The sequence below is a fragment of the Neoarius graeffei genome, chromosome 27, assembly GCF_027579695.1.
Source record: "Neoarius graeffei isolate fNeoGra1 chromosome 27, fNeoGra1.pri, whole genome shotgun sequence".
NCBI lineage: Eukaryota > Metazoa > Chordata > Actinopteri > Siluriformes > Ariidae > Neoarius > Neoarius graeffei.
In genome coordinates, this window is record NC_083595.1 from 6772372 (window position 1) to 6786009 (window position 13638).

At 40.5% G+C, this 13638-nt stretch overlaps 1 protein-coding gene across 11 annotated transcripts; it reads left to right on the plus strand.

The window, feature by feature from the left end:
- Positions 1–1246: 1246 nt before the first annotated feature.
- On the plus strand, positions 1247–12337 carry LOC132875152 (CD276 antigen homolog). Of its 11 annotated transcripts, none has more exons than XM_060911795.1 (6): positions 5404–5501; positions 6083–6163; positions 6245–6316; positions 8923–8978; positions 9098–9409; positions 9648–12337. In XM_060911795.1, the coding sequence occupies exons 3-6, from the start codon at positions 6279–6281 to the stop codon at positions 9821–9823; spliced, it is 582 nt and encodes a 193-aa protein (XP_060767778.1). In that variant the 5' UTR covers positions 5404–5501; positions 6083–6163; positions 6245–6278; the 3' UTR covers positions 9824–12337. The 11 variants fall into 11 exon arrangements, with proteins under 11 accessions (XP_060767774.1, XP_060767780.1, XP_060767779.1 ...); XM_060911794.1 differs by having other exon boundaries at positions 6083–6100; XM_060911800.1 differs by having other exon boundaries at positions 6083–6100; positions 8938–8978.
- The last annotated feature ends 1301 nt before the right edge of the window (positions 12338–13638 follow it).

The window sequence follows — 13638 nt, forward strand, 5'->3', positions numbered from 1 at the left end:
AAAAATCCTCGACACTCAGTTGTGTTTGGAGTCTGACCTGCTGATACCCATTCCGCTTTTCTTGGTTTAATAATACTAACAGACTGTACATTTTTATAATCGTGCTTTAATGGACTCGGGTCCCTGCAATTAAAATAAAATGTCTTTTGTAAAATAATTGCCTTTTATAGACTTACTAAAATAAAATAACTTTTACAAATGAAGCCAGCAAAGTTACAGGACTTCGTTTACCTCCTTCAAATGAAAATACATCACCTAAGTTACATTTTGAATTAAAAAAAAGAGGTTAAAAGCTGCAAACTTCATCTCCATTCACACCTACGGTCAATTTAGAGTCACCAGTTAACCTAACCTGCATGTCTTTGGACTGTGGGGGAAGCTGGAGCACCCGGAGGAAACCCACGCGAACAACATTCAAACTCCGCACAGAAAGGCCCTTGCCGGCCACGGGGCTCGAACCCGGACCTTCTTGCTGTGAGGCGACAGCGCTAACCACTACACCACCGTGCTGCCCCAGCTGCAACCTTATAAAACCAAAAGTAAATAGATCTCTGATCTCCCTATCCCTGTCTCTGAATCGTACTGTCATGAAAACTAAATTGTGAGGCTGCGCCATGATGTCGATACTACATGGCACGAGTGTAGTATCCCTTGGCGGGAGGCCCTGTTGATCGACGACACAGTATAGCTGAGATGGCCGTAGGAACATCCCGTTGCTTGGTGCTGGAACTGATGCCGAGTTGACTTATCAGAACTGCCATTGTGCATGATGGCTATTGGCTCAAGTAGAGCTCATCCGCCCTTTGACAGTTCTTGTTTTTTGTCCTGCTGGGTGTCATGCCACCCTCCTTACTGGTGTGGAACCAGTGGGGGAGCCGGTTTAGACACCCGATCACCTGTCCATGCGGAAGGTTGTACTGGGTTACAATGTTACCAGTAGCAGGCTGTGAACCTGACCTTATTTATTTATTTATTTATTTATTTATTTATATCCCTTTCCAGCATTTTCAGAAGCACCAAGTTGACTTAACTCAGATGCCGAGGTTTTAGATGCTCTGTGGTACAATTTAAGCTTTATTTTGGATCATTTTCCATATATTTTTGGGAAAAAGTTCAACAACAAAATTTTCACCCCATTTCGCCACCCTTTGGTATCATTTTCTTATCTACAATACTACAGTAGAAATGTAAATTTATGTAATAAATAAATTTAATTTTGTATTGATTTCAGTTTGTAAAGTTATTGGTCACAAAATTCAATACAAGCAGTTCAAACTCGTCAAAAAGTTATTGGGTAAGTATCGTACATTCTCCCTCAAGGAGGCGTTTCACTACAATCATCATCATCCATGCACTTCTCCTTCAACAGTTAAGCACAACAATTCAGATTTGTTCTAAAAACTTATTTCTTAAATCATTTTTTCCGAAAATAAAGGAAGCAAATTCTGTAAGGCTATAACTGAACCTTACTTCACTGTAGCATTGGTTTCTCTCTCATTTTCCACCTCTACTATACTCCACATGTGGAAGCATTGTATGTGTATAGAGAGAGCATACAGAGGGATTTACGATGCTAAGCTAATCAGAAGCTAATGTTGTTGCTCCTTCTGCTCATGAAAACAAAATTGCTGTCTTAGAGCATTTTGTCTAAGGGTCCAAGTGCTGGAAACACAAATGAGACAGAATCTATTATTTATTACAAAAAAACTTGTTACGTTATGTAAAAATATGTTTAATTTTACACTTCCTTTAAGTTATGCTTGTATTGTTGGAACACCATGGCCTTTGCGTTCCCCCACAGGTAAAAGTCAATCTGGGAATCTTGGAGGCCACTCCACAGGGCCACAGCGATCAATCCAAGGACCTGGAAACTGTTGCTCCGGCCATCCACAACGTATGGAGCCTTTGGGGACACCAGGTAGGACATAAAGATACTTTTTGTTAGTATTTAGGACCTACACCTCACACTTCAGGGCGGCATGGTGGTGTAGTGGTTAGCACTGTTGCCTCACAGCAAGAAGGTCCGGGTTCGAGCCCCGTGGCCGGTGAGGGCCTTTCTGTGCGGAGTTTGCATGTTCTCCCCGTGTCCGCGTGGGTTTCCTCCGGGTGCTCCAGTTTCCCCCACAGTCCAAAGACATGCAGGTTAGGTTAACTGGTGACTCTAAATTGAGCGTAGGTGTGAATGTGAGTGTGAATGGTTGTCTGTGTCTATGTGTCAGCCCTGTGATGACCTGGCGACTTGTCCAGGGTGTACCCCACCTTTCGCCCGTAGTCAGCTGGGATAGGCTCCAGCTCGCCTGCAACCCTGTAGAACAGGATAAAGATAATGGGTGGGCCTCACACTTCCGGTCGGTAGGTGGCGGTAATGTACCCAGGTGACTGGATGATGCAGAATTTAAATCACCTGGCGGTTGAAGTAAACAGGTAAGTTCTACACTCCTTGTTATTACAGTCGCAAATGTATATATTTGTTGTAGTTTTTAAAATTGTTTGCATGTACTGTATAAATATAAGTATAAATATAGGCTGTTATGAGTTTCAGTGGATCATTCATTAGCATTGCATTTTTATTATTTGTAGGGTGGACAGGAATATGTGGCTGATCAGATCTAAGACAACATATGATGTAGAGATTCCATGAAAATATAAATTTCCTCATCCGCATGTGATTTCGTTGCTTATAGTGGTTATTTTCTGCAGTTATTCTTCTGCAATGCACAGTGAGTTTTTAGCATAGTTCGAATTACGTGGGAGCCAATGGGAGCTGAGCTCCCATTCCCTCAGGCTCCCATGAAAGAAGCAAACTTAATTTTCTGTAGAAGTCTCTCAAATACGTCATATCACCATAATAAGCTTGAATAGCCTATATCACCATAGAAATATAAATAAAACTCGTTTCATTTCCGATCACCATGCAGCCATAACTTCGTATTGAACGTGTTATTAAACCGCAACATGTGCGGCTGTACGTCTTCACCACCACACCACTATGCTCGCAAACTGACATTTGCAGCCTGCGAAATCGAATGTGAAGTTAAGTCCGAAGAAGACTTGTCCTCTACCTCACAACGATCTTCCTTTGTTTAACAATATATATAATTATATATATATACACTAGTGGTGGGACGCGATTAAAAATTTATCTAATTAATTAGAGCCTTTGAAATTAATTAATCGAAATTAATCGCATAGAAATATCTGACTTGAGAACAGGTAGAAAGACATATTTTTTCCACATAGATTTTGAATGACAATACATAAGCTTAAATCAAGAAAATATTGTTGGGTTAGCTTGCGCGCCATCTGCCAAGCTTGCTGCTACATGTTTGGCATTGAGGTGGTGTTTCAGGCTTGATGCGCTGCGGTGATACGCGAACTCCTTGTTGCACAATTTACACACGACCACGCTCTTATCAACTCTCCCATCCTGTATTTTATAACAGAATTTCCCCTGCATGGGGCCAACTAAAACGTTCTCATCCGCTTCTTGTACTTCTTCCATCTCTCCTTCCAAAAACCAGCGTCCTTTGAAAACCGGCGTTCTTCTCCTCCTGTTCTTTTTCTGTTTCCGTCCGGCTGTATTCCGTCCCGCATTAGTGCTGCCCCCACAGATAAAATCCCAAACGACTTCTTCTGAGTTTCCAGAAGGCTGTGTACACCATCAGACGTAATGCCACACACTCCACTGCTCTAATGCAGAAGGACGTGTCTGTTATAGTGTGCGATTAAAATGCGTTATTTTTTTAACGCGTTGATATTTGTGATTAATTAATCGAAATTAACGCGCTAATGTCCCAGCCCTAATATATACAATATATAATTTGTTTAACAATATATATGCGCAACACTGTGTGCGTGCGTGCATGCGCGCGCCTGTGTGTGAAAGCTGTGCACTGCAGTGCGCAAAAGTGCGCTGGTCCAGGAGAGCGAGTATGCATTGCTTTTTTTTTTTTTAAATAGAGACCCCCATAGGGTCAAATTTATAATTCGAACCCTGGTTTTTAGAAACCAGAACCAGAGAAGGCAAGATGTTCCTACTTGGGGATGTCTGTGTAAACATGCACAGCTCTGAAATACACAAACAGAGACTCATTTAAAGGTTTTACTGAAGAAAATGATTTGCTCTGCAGTCCTGAGCTCACAGGGGACACAAGTGGCAGCGAGAGCGAGAGATTTACGCTTTTGTTCTTTTAATTCCTTCTTTAAACTGATTGATTTCCTTTCTAATCTGGAATGTTGGTGTATTTGCTCTACAGCGGAGCAGCAGCGGCCACCATTAGGCTTTTAGTTCATAGTGTTAGTTTGTATAGCCGACTTCTACACCTGTCCTGTCTGTATATTTCCTCAAATAAATCAATAAATCTCCACCCTCGGGGGGTAAAGGGTCCGTTTGGAGAGATTTTCCGAGTTGCAGTGAGACCAGGGTAGGATTTAAGTCAGGACTCGCCCCGCCCACTTTTTTGATGGAGCGCTGTGATTGGACAGTTGTTTCAGTGTGCGCGTTTAAAAAAAAAAAATCTGATCCTGCTGATCCTCTGGAGAAAGGTGGAGAGTGTGTGTGTGTGTGTGTTGCGATTAAATGGTGTGTAATGCCAGTTCCTTTTTAAAGTTTCTCTTGTACCTATATTTTATATTTCATGTTTACTGTTTGCACTGCGGATAAGAGGGGAACGCAATTTCAGTTCTCTGTATGTCCTGCACATGGCATTACTGACAAAGTTAACTTGAACTTGATTTCAGTCAGCATGCTGGGGCTCTGTGACGTGGACTCGCCCCACCCACTTTTTTTTTGATGGAGCGCTGTGATTGGACAGTTGTTTCAGCGCGTGCTTTTTTTTTTTAAATCTGATCTTGCTGATCCTTTCTGTATGTCCCTTGGTGATGATGCAGATAACAGCTGATGATGCAGATAACAGCTCCAGTATGGTAGACATCTTATAAAAGTAGATTGGCGTTTTTGGTCTGACTTTGAACATACAGCACACAGCATATACACATGGCGTGAATCCACCTTTGTCTAAGTTTTATAAGTATTTTTTATTATGTCTCGACAAAGTTAGAATTCTGAGTTGAAGTGTTTACAAGTGGCAACATGGAGTGTTGATTGCCGAATGGACTGCTAGTTTGCACCCTTGGAAAGTGGAGCGAGGTATGCAATGTCTGTTTTTTTTTTTTTGTTGTCAAGATAATTAGTGAAATGTGTGAACCGTGAGTGTTGTTGAGGACATGTGACTATGAATGTTTTGTAATGTATGTAGGCTGTGCTTATTGGTAAACGTGTAATTATGGTGATGTGAATTGTGAAGGTGTAGGAATTGTTTGTACACAGACTTTTTTTTTATCTTTATTACTGGACTAGTCTTCTTCTTTGTGAAAGATGTATATTTTGTTATTAAATTTTAGTTTCACGGTGCTGAAGGAACGACGAAATAAAAGTGAATGCACCCGTTTCGAGACTCCATCTGCCTTTTCTTCCGAGTCCTGCTACACTCTGGAGAAAGGTGAAGTGTGTGTGTGTGTGTGTGTGTGGCGCGATTAAATGGTGTGTAATGTCAGTTCCTTCTCATTGTTTTCCTGCTTTGTGTTTGAACAAGACACGAAACGATGAAATGCTGATTTTGCTTCACACTGAGTTCTCTTCATCTCACACTGAATGAATGAATTTTCCTGGCGCTCCGGTTTTCTGCTCTCTGTAGAATAATAATATCGATAATAACTGATAGTTTTTCCCTCTCAGCCCAGAAGTTTGTGTTTCAGAGTGCCATGAAATCCTCTCCATAGCTTTATATCTCTCTCTTTCTTTCAGTGTAAAAGGTACAAGGTTGGTTATTTGTGCTGAAGTTTAAAGTCAAGTTCTGAAAATGCTGGAAAGGGAGATCAGACCCAGACTTTAATTTTATTTACATTTGCTTTTATAAGATTCCAGTTTTTTATCCATATGGTCTTTTAACCTCATGCATTTTTTTTTTAAATTTGAAATGTAAATAAGTAACGTATTTTTTATTTGAAGGTGGTCAAATAAGGTTTTGTAACTTTGCTGGTTTGATGAGTAAGAGGTGTTGTTTTTTTTTTTAAATTGCAGGAACCCGAGTCCATTAAGGTATGATTATAAAAATGTAGTCTGTTGTTATTAAACCAAGGAAAGCAGAATGGGTATCAGCAGGTCAGACTCCAAACACAACTGACGATCAGTATTGAGGGGTTTTTAATGCATGTTTGATTCATGATGTTTTTTCCTCAACAGGTCATTAATTTGAACTCTCGTCTCTGAAGAGAAGATGAAAAGAAGTTGCTCGAGCGTTATTGTGTACCATGGGTATGTATGTGTATAATGCAGAAAACTGTCTACTTGGTGTAAAATCTATAAACACAGTCTGTCATGCAGAAGGACGCCGAGGGTCTCTGGGCTGGACGGGTTGTGGGGAGAAGAGAGGGAAAAAAAAACCCTATATACTGTATGTATAAAGCACAGTCAGTGAACATACAAACATGGACCCATCTGCAGTAAATGGTAATAAAAATAAGAATCCAGGACGTAACTGTAGCGCACTTCAGTCAGATAAGTGGAATAGAAGTAGTTAACGTGATACAAGTTTTTATTTGTTGATGCCACAAAGGCTGGTTTGAGTGTTTCACACTTCTGATCTCGCATGTGATTTCACACACACTCCATTCTCTAAAGTTTATACAGAAGGGTGTGTAAACCCTTACTTAAACTGTGCTGAGTGTAAATCGGATAATCACTCGTTACAACTGTGGCGAGCAGAAAAGCATCTCAGAACACGCAACTACACAAGACCATGTCAGGTTCTGCTTGTGTTTTAGCAGTCCTCAAAAAAAATCTCCCAGCCTTACTTGCCCAATGGGCGAGCAGCACCCCAAACATACTTGCCCGAAAAACAATTCCACTTGCCCAGAGCTTTATTTTATTTTGGAGAGAACAGAATGCGCTTGCTTTTTTTTCAATAATGGGTGAAGAAGCATAATTATGATAAATCCACACCACGAATATATGCAGACACTTTCAGAAAGAAGGCAGTTCTAATAGCAGAGGAATGAGTCATTTAGGGTATATTACGCTGTGGAGAGTTTTGAATGAGTATAATAATAATAATGCTGGAGCTTTGTTTCTGTTATCAGAGGAACACAGTCCTGTACAAAATGTCACCATGGAACCAGAGTGTAGAAATGAACCTACAGTTTAATAGAGTTCTACACAAACACACTGAACTTTACAACAGCTGCACGCATGTGAAATGGAAATAAATCAACTAGGGCAGGAAAAACTATTTTGGATAAAATTGTTATTGTCCATTACACACTGATCAACCTGTGTGACTCAGCTGTGCCTTTGAGTTGAGAATAAATGAAGAGGGAACTGAACATTAACAGTTTATTGAAATTATTACACCTGGAATGTGCTGATTCTGTTAGTAATTATTGTACCCTCCACTATGAGAGAAAATTAAAATAAAATCTTCCAAAATTGTTTGAAAGTCTAGAGCAATATTTTATTTTACAAATAATTTCAGATATTGTTTTAACAGTAATAGAGTGCAGATAGCTGTGTAACTACATGTCCTTGGGGTTGTTGAACATGGAGGGGTGGGGAGACCATCCAGCCCACAGTTTAGGTCAGAGCCCTTCGAGAGTAAATGCTTTGGCTTTTTTTTTTTTTAAAATTACTGTCGGGACTTTTCAGGAAAAAGAAGGTATATTCCAACATGTAGCTAATGCTAACGCTAGGCCACAAATCTGCACCGTCACTTCGAGGAATTTTGTACGGATCATAACCGCTAATAAAGTCTAATTTCCGTGTATATCTGTCCTTCACTTTTTTCCGACCAAGACTGTCCAAGTAATCTGGTAGTAGAGCTTTTTTTTTTTTTTTTATAAGCTGTAGATCTCTTTGGACAACAGCAACAGACACCGGACATCTCCGCTTGGCTTCAGTATGTGAACAGCCAATCAGCGGGGCCCTTCTTTTGGGGAAGATTGGCAGGTGGAAACCCAATCATAGGCTCCCATGCCACAATGAGAGTATGTTGATAAATATTTAGAAAATACAAATATCATTACGCAATCTGAAAACATCAAAAGTTATTTTTATATATATATATATATATATATATATATATATATATATATATATACTGGGTCAGAGGTAAGGAACATTATTCAGTGATATCGTTTATTATTAACTCCAATCGTGATCTAAAAGTTCCAAGTTCGACACCTGCCCGGTTCAACCGTGCTGCTGGAAGATGATGTCCTTGACCCTCGTCGCCCTTAGCCAATTGGTATAATTGCGTCGTTACGTGGCCCCCTCTGAGCCGAGCTTTTCCAGTACACTCGAACACGCACATGCTTCGATGAATTATAACCAAAAACAAGGAAATTTGAATGGTTTCCTCAAAATATTTTTGTACTTTTATATATTGTCATGTTGATGAATAAAACTTTTGAATGCATTTCCCGTGAAATGAGACGAGCTACTTTAGACTGGTTCCCTGCTCTCTTGGCGCATAGTGAGCATACAGTCAGTGTCTCTGACGCTTGGTAGGATTAAGTTTATATGGGAACCAGTCCAGGAAAACAAGATTTTCGATAGACACAGGTGAACTTTGTTTTGATAAGGAGTCAGATGTCACGATGCGTGATTTCACTTTGCAGAAGAATAATAATAATCGAAATGTGCTACTGCCAGACTGATACTTCAAACCCGCATGATGGAGTGGTTGCCTGTGTTGCTTAGGTTGCCAGCACTAACTTTTGTCGGACGATTACCATTAAAGTTTTACTCGTCCTTGCACAAGCTTTAGTCGTCTCGGACGATCGGACATGCAGTTTTTTGAGCATTGTTTAGCCCAACGTTTTAAAGTTGCCAGAAGTGAAAGTGTGCGATTATTAATTTTTTTTCAATTTGTTTTTCTGCAGAACCTGGCTCAGTTTGCTCTTCATATTTCTGATAGACAAAGGTAAGAACTTGACTCACTTTCATAAACCACATGAAGTGCATTTTCTGAGGTGTGAAAATATCTACTTCCTGTGCTTTACCCTCAGACTGTAAATCCTTTTCCTCTGATTTTTATTAAAGTGTCGGGGCAGATCACCACAGTTGAAGCTGTTCTAGGAGACTCTGTGATCTTATCGTGTTCAGCCAGTCGCTATGAAAAGGACGTGCTCTGGCGTCACGATAACACCAAGACAGTGTACGACATCCTCGACGGTAAAGAGAATTTTCATGACCAGGATTCAGCGTACGGCGGCAGAGTCAAAGGTTTTCAATCGGAGTTCACAAAAGGGAATTACTCCATCAGATTAAGTGATGTGAAACACACTGATGCAGGAATTTACAGCTGCCACATCCCTGGCTCCAGGACTCTCCAAGTAGATCTGAAGGTTCAAGGTGTGTGTGGGTGTTTTTCCATTTCTGATTCAGTATTTGTTAGATTTGAGATTTCTGGAGCCTTAAATGCATCGCCTTCTGGTCCAGTTTGTTATAAATTCAAACATTGCACTTTGTTCCTTTTTATAATCCAAATAAGTATACAGTATAGTATCACTGGTGTGCAGATTATGCATATAGCCGAGTAAATGTTCAAGACAGATGAATCACAGAATTTATTCTTTTTTTTCCCCCCCAGCAGAGTCTTCAGACAGAGCTCCACAGCCCACAATTGCAGAAACGAGCCGAGGAGCGAGAAGACGGTGTGACACTCGTTTGCTTTTCTCTGCAGCTCTGTTGGGACTGAGTGTATGGTTTTTGTTTGAGCATTTGAGTTTTGTTAATTTGGTAGAAGACCTACACCTTTCTTTCTGATAAATGTTTATAATGTACATAGAGATGTACATTATAAACACATCGAAAAACTCTATGGGCGCTGTGTGAGACGGCTGCCTCTCCAGTAGCTCTGTAGTTTTTAGCACTTTAAGCCTCTTTTTTCCACCTTTTTTTACTTTACGTCTTCGTAAGAAGAGCAGAAGTGTGTTTTACTTGTTTTCTCGCTTTTAGTCGCTTTTTCTCACTTTTTAGTTTTCTCACTTATTTGAGAGAGGAACTGCTGGTCCTGAAAACAATGGGACGAGCCGGCATACGACACCCCATCCTGGCGGAGCTGAGGAGGAAACCCAGGGGCTGCAAAGCCGGGGCTAAGCTAAAGGCTAGGCTAGCGGACAACCGGCGGCGCTAAAAACCATCCATTCCCTCCGTTATCATGGGGAATGTGAACTCGCTGCTGAATAAAGTCGACGAGCTTTCCGCTCTGAACAACCAGCGGATTTACCGGGAGAGCAGCTTATTTATCTTTACGGAGACATGGCTAACACACCTTGTACCGGATGCTAGCGTGGACCTGCAGGGATTCACTGCTCTGAGAGCCGACAGAGACGCTAAAGCATGCAGGAAAGGCAAAGGTGGGGGACTCATCATTTATGTTAACAACCGCTGGTGTAACCCGGGACGTATCTCCGTAAAGACAGTTTTATGTTGCCTGGACTTGGAGCTGCTAGTCGTTAGCCTGCAGCCATATTATCTGCCGAGGGAGTTCAGTCACGTGATCACCATCTGCGTTTACATCCGTCCAAGGGCAGACGCTGTGCGCTGTGCTCCCAACCCCTAAAAATTGGGCGCACCAGCAAAAATCTAGGCGCGCCACTATAAAAGGTTGGGAGCACAAGCAAACGTCTTTGCCATACCAAGTATTACTCCTATTAATCAGTGTTAACAACCTTCCATTAAGTATTTGTATAGATTATAAAAGAAAGCCCACACTGATAGGTGCAAAAGAATTGGCGATGTGTGGTATTTTAGGTGGTTCTTGGGGAAGAAGGACAAATCACACCATTTGTTACAACCAACTGCTTTATTCCAGACTTGAACCGGCAGTCATGTCCAGGCATAACACTGATGATGTCAAGTCAAATACACAGCCAGGCATACTGACCTGACAGAACATCCTACAAGGTGGTACACAGGCATACTGACCTGACAGAACATCCTATAGTACGGGTGGGAGTATCGATTTGAGTATAGAGACCAAGGTGAGTATCGGAATCGGATCGATACTTTCGTCGCAGTTACTCTTCAAGACGTCCAGTAAATTACACGAATTTACTCAGAGCTCATGTGAGCATAGTTTCTCTCCAAGTCTGTCTGTGTAAACGGTGCACCCCTCTCTCTCTCTCTCTCTCTCTCTGCTGCGCACACCTTGCCTCCCCCCGCTTTGCCGGAGAGCTAGAGCATGGACAGAGTTCTCAGAAAAGGGAAGAATGTAAACATGTTACTGTTCCTGAACAAAAACCTTTTAATCTGTTACCAACATGGGAACAGATCCAAAAGGGCACCTCAAGGGATCCTTCCTTGGAGGGCCTTGTGAGCAACGAGACGAAGGTTATGAGCCACTTGTTGTTTACACCTGATTTGCACTATTTACTTTATTTTGTGCATATATTTGCATGCAATGGAAGGTTTTTTTTTTTTTTGGCGACATAGTCGAGGGAAAAAATCACCCAAAATTTCCCATTCATTTCTATGGAATTAATTGAAAAACAACGCACTTTTTCACAATGTTTTTCAAACCTCCGCTGCTCTGGCATGCTTTCACCTAGAGACATGATTCAAACTTTAAAACGTAGAGAAACTTCTCCTCTGTGGATCCTTCCCAAAGGGATCAATAAAGCTTTATCTAATCAATTAATGCTGTATTTTTCTAAAGATTAAATATTTTGTCCTGATTGATGTGATTCAAAACAGATTGGGACCATTTAATTTTTTACACGTGTACAATCCTGTATGTGTACAAAGCCAAGAACACCTGCACTTTTCTTTATGAAAATTTTTTTGTACTGTACATTACTGAATGCTGCATTTTTTTTCTAAAGATTAAATCTTTAACCCTGAATGTTGACTGATTTTTAAAACATAAGAATTAATTATTTTTTTACATGTGTAAATAAATGTGATTGAGAGAGAAACTTTCGGCACCCTTCTACATGACGGACTGTGTTTTATACATTTTACACCAAGTAGACAGAGTTTTCCACATTATACACATACGTACCCATGGGACACAATAATGCTCGAGCAACTTCTTTTCATCTTCTCTTCAGAGGCAGGGGTTCAAATGAATGACCTGTTGAGGGGAAAAAATAAAAACATCAATAAAACATGCATTTAAAAAAAAAAACCCTCGATACTGTCAGTTTTGTTTGGAGTCTGACCTGCTGATGCCCGTTCTGCTTTTCTTGGTTTAATAATACTAACAGACTACATTTTTATAATCGTGCTTTAATAGACTCATGTTCCTGCGATTAAAATAAAGACATTGTCAAATAATAGCCTTTTATTTACTAAAATGAAGTAACTTTTACGAATCAAGCCAGCAAAGTTACCGGACCTTATTTGACCTTCAAATAAAAATACATCACCTTAGTTACAATTTGAATTTTAAAAAAAAAGGATTAAAGCTGCAAATTTTCATCCATCCATTATCTGTAGCTGCTTATCCTGTGCAGGGTCGCAGGCAAGCTAGAGCCTGTCCCAGCTGACTGTGGGTGAGAGGTGGGGTTCACCCTGTACAAGTCGCCAGATCATTGCAGGGCTGACACATTGACCGTAGGTGTGAATGGTTGTGTCTGTCTATTTAGAGCCACCAATTATCCTAACCTGCATGTCTTTGGACTGTGGGGGGAAACCCACGCAGACACGGGGAGAACATGCAAACTCCACACAGAAAGACCCCTGTCGGCCACTGCGCTCGAACCCACAACCTTCTTGCTGTGAGGCGACAGTGCTAAGCACTACACCACTGTGCTGCAAACTCATAAAATCAAATGTAAATAAAAATAAACATCTGATCTCCCTTTCCAGCATTTTCAGAAGCATCGACTTGACCTGACTCAGATTCTGAGGTTTTAGCTGCTCTGTGGTGCAATTTAAACTTTACTTTGGATCATTTTTTCAAAAATACATGGAAAAAGTTCAACAGCAAAATTTTCACACTATTTTGCCACTTTTTGGTGTCATTTTTTTTCTACGTGAGATGTACAGTCGTGTTCAAAATAATAGCAGTGTGTTTAAAAACGTGAGTAAAGCTCAAAATCCTTATAATAGTTTTTATTTCCATGCATTGGGAACGCTGCACATTATATTCTACATCAAAACATGAAGAAAAATGTATCAATATTTTAATTACTTTACAGAAAATGAAGAAAAATGAATTTTGGGCTGTTCAAAAAAAATAGCAGTGTCTGCATTTTTCATTACAAACTCCAAATATTGACTGTATAAACTGAAAAAATCTTTAGGATTTAGCATTCCTGTGAATCACTAAACTAATATTTAGTTGTATAACCACGGTTTCTGAGAACTGCTTCACATCTGTGTTGCATGGAGTCGACCAACTTCTGGCACCTGTGAACAGGTATTCCAGCCCAGGATGATTTGACAACATTCCACAATTCCTCTGCATTTCTTGGCTTTGCCTCAGAAACAGCATTTTTGATGTCACCCCACAAGTTTTCTATCGGATTAAGGTCCGGGGATTGGGCTGGCCACTCCATGACTTTCATTTTGTTGGTCTGGAACCCTGATGCTGCTCGCTTACTGGTGTGTTTGGGGTCGTTGTCTTGTTGAAA

What these genes read in the sequence shown, in the direction of transcription:
- LOC132875152 (XM_060911791.1), top strand. Translation starts at nt 6,279, where the DNA reads ATGAAAAGAAGTTGCTCGAGCGTTATTGTGTACCATGG. An exon ending in CATATTTCTGATAGACAAAG is followed by an intron (nt 8,979 to 9,097) that starts GTAAGAACTTGA and finishes TTTTTATTAAAG; the next exon opens with TGTCGGGGCAGATCACCACA. An exon ending in AGTAGATCTGAAGGTTCAAG is followed by an intron (nt 9,410 to 9,647) that starts GTGTGTGTGGGT and finishes TTTCCCCCCCAG; the next exon opens with CAGAGTCTTCAGACAGAGCT.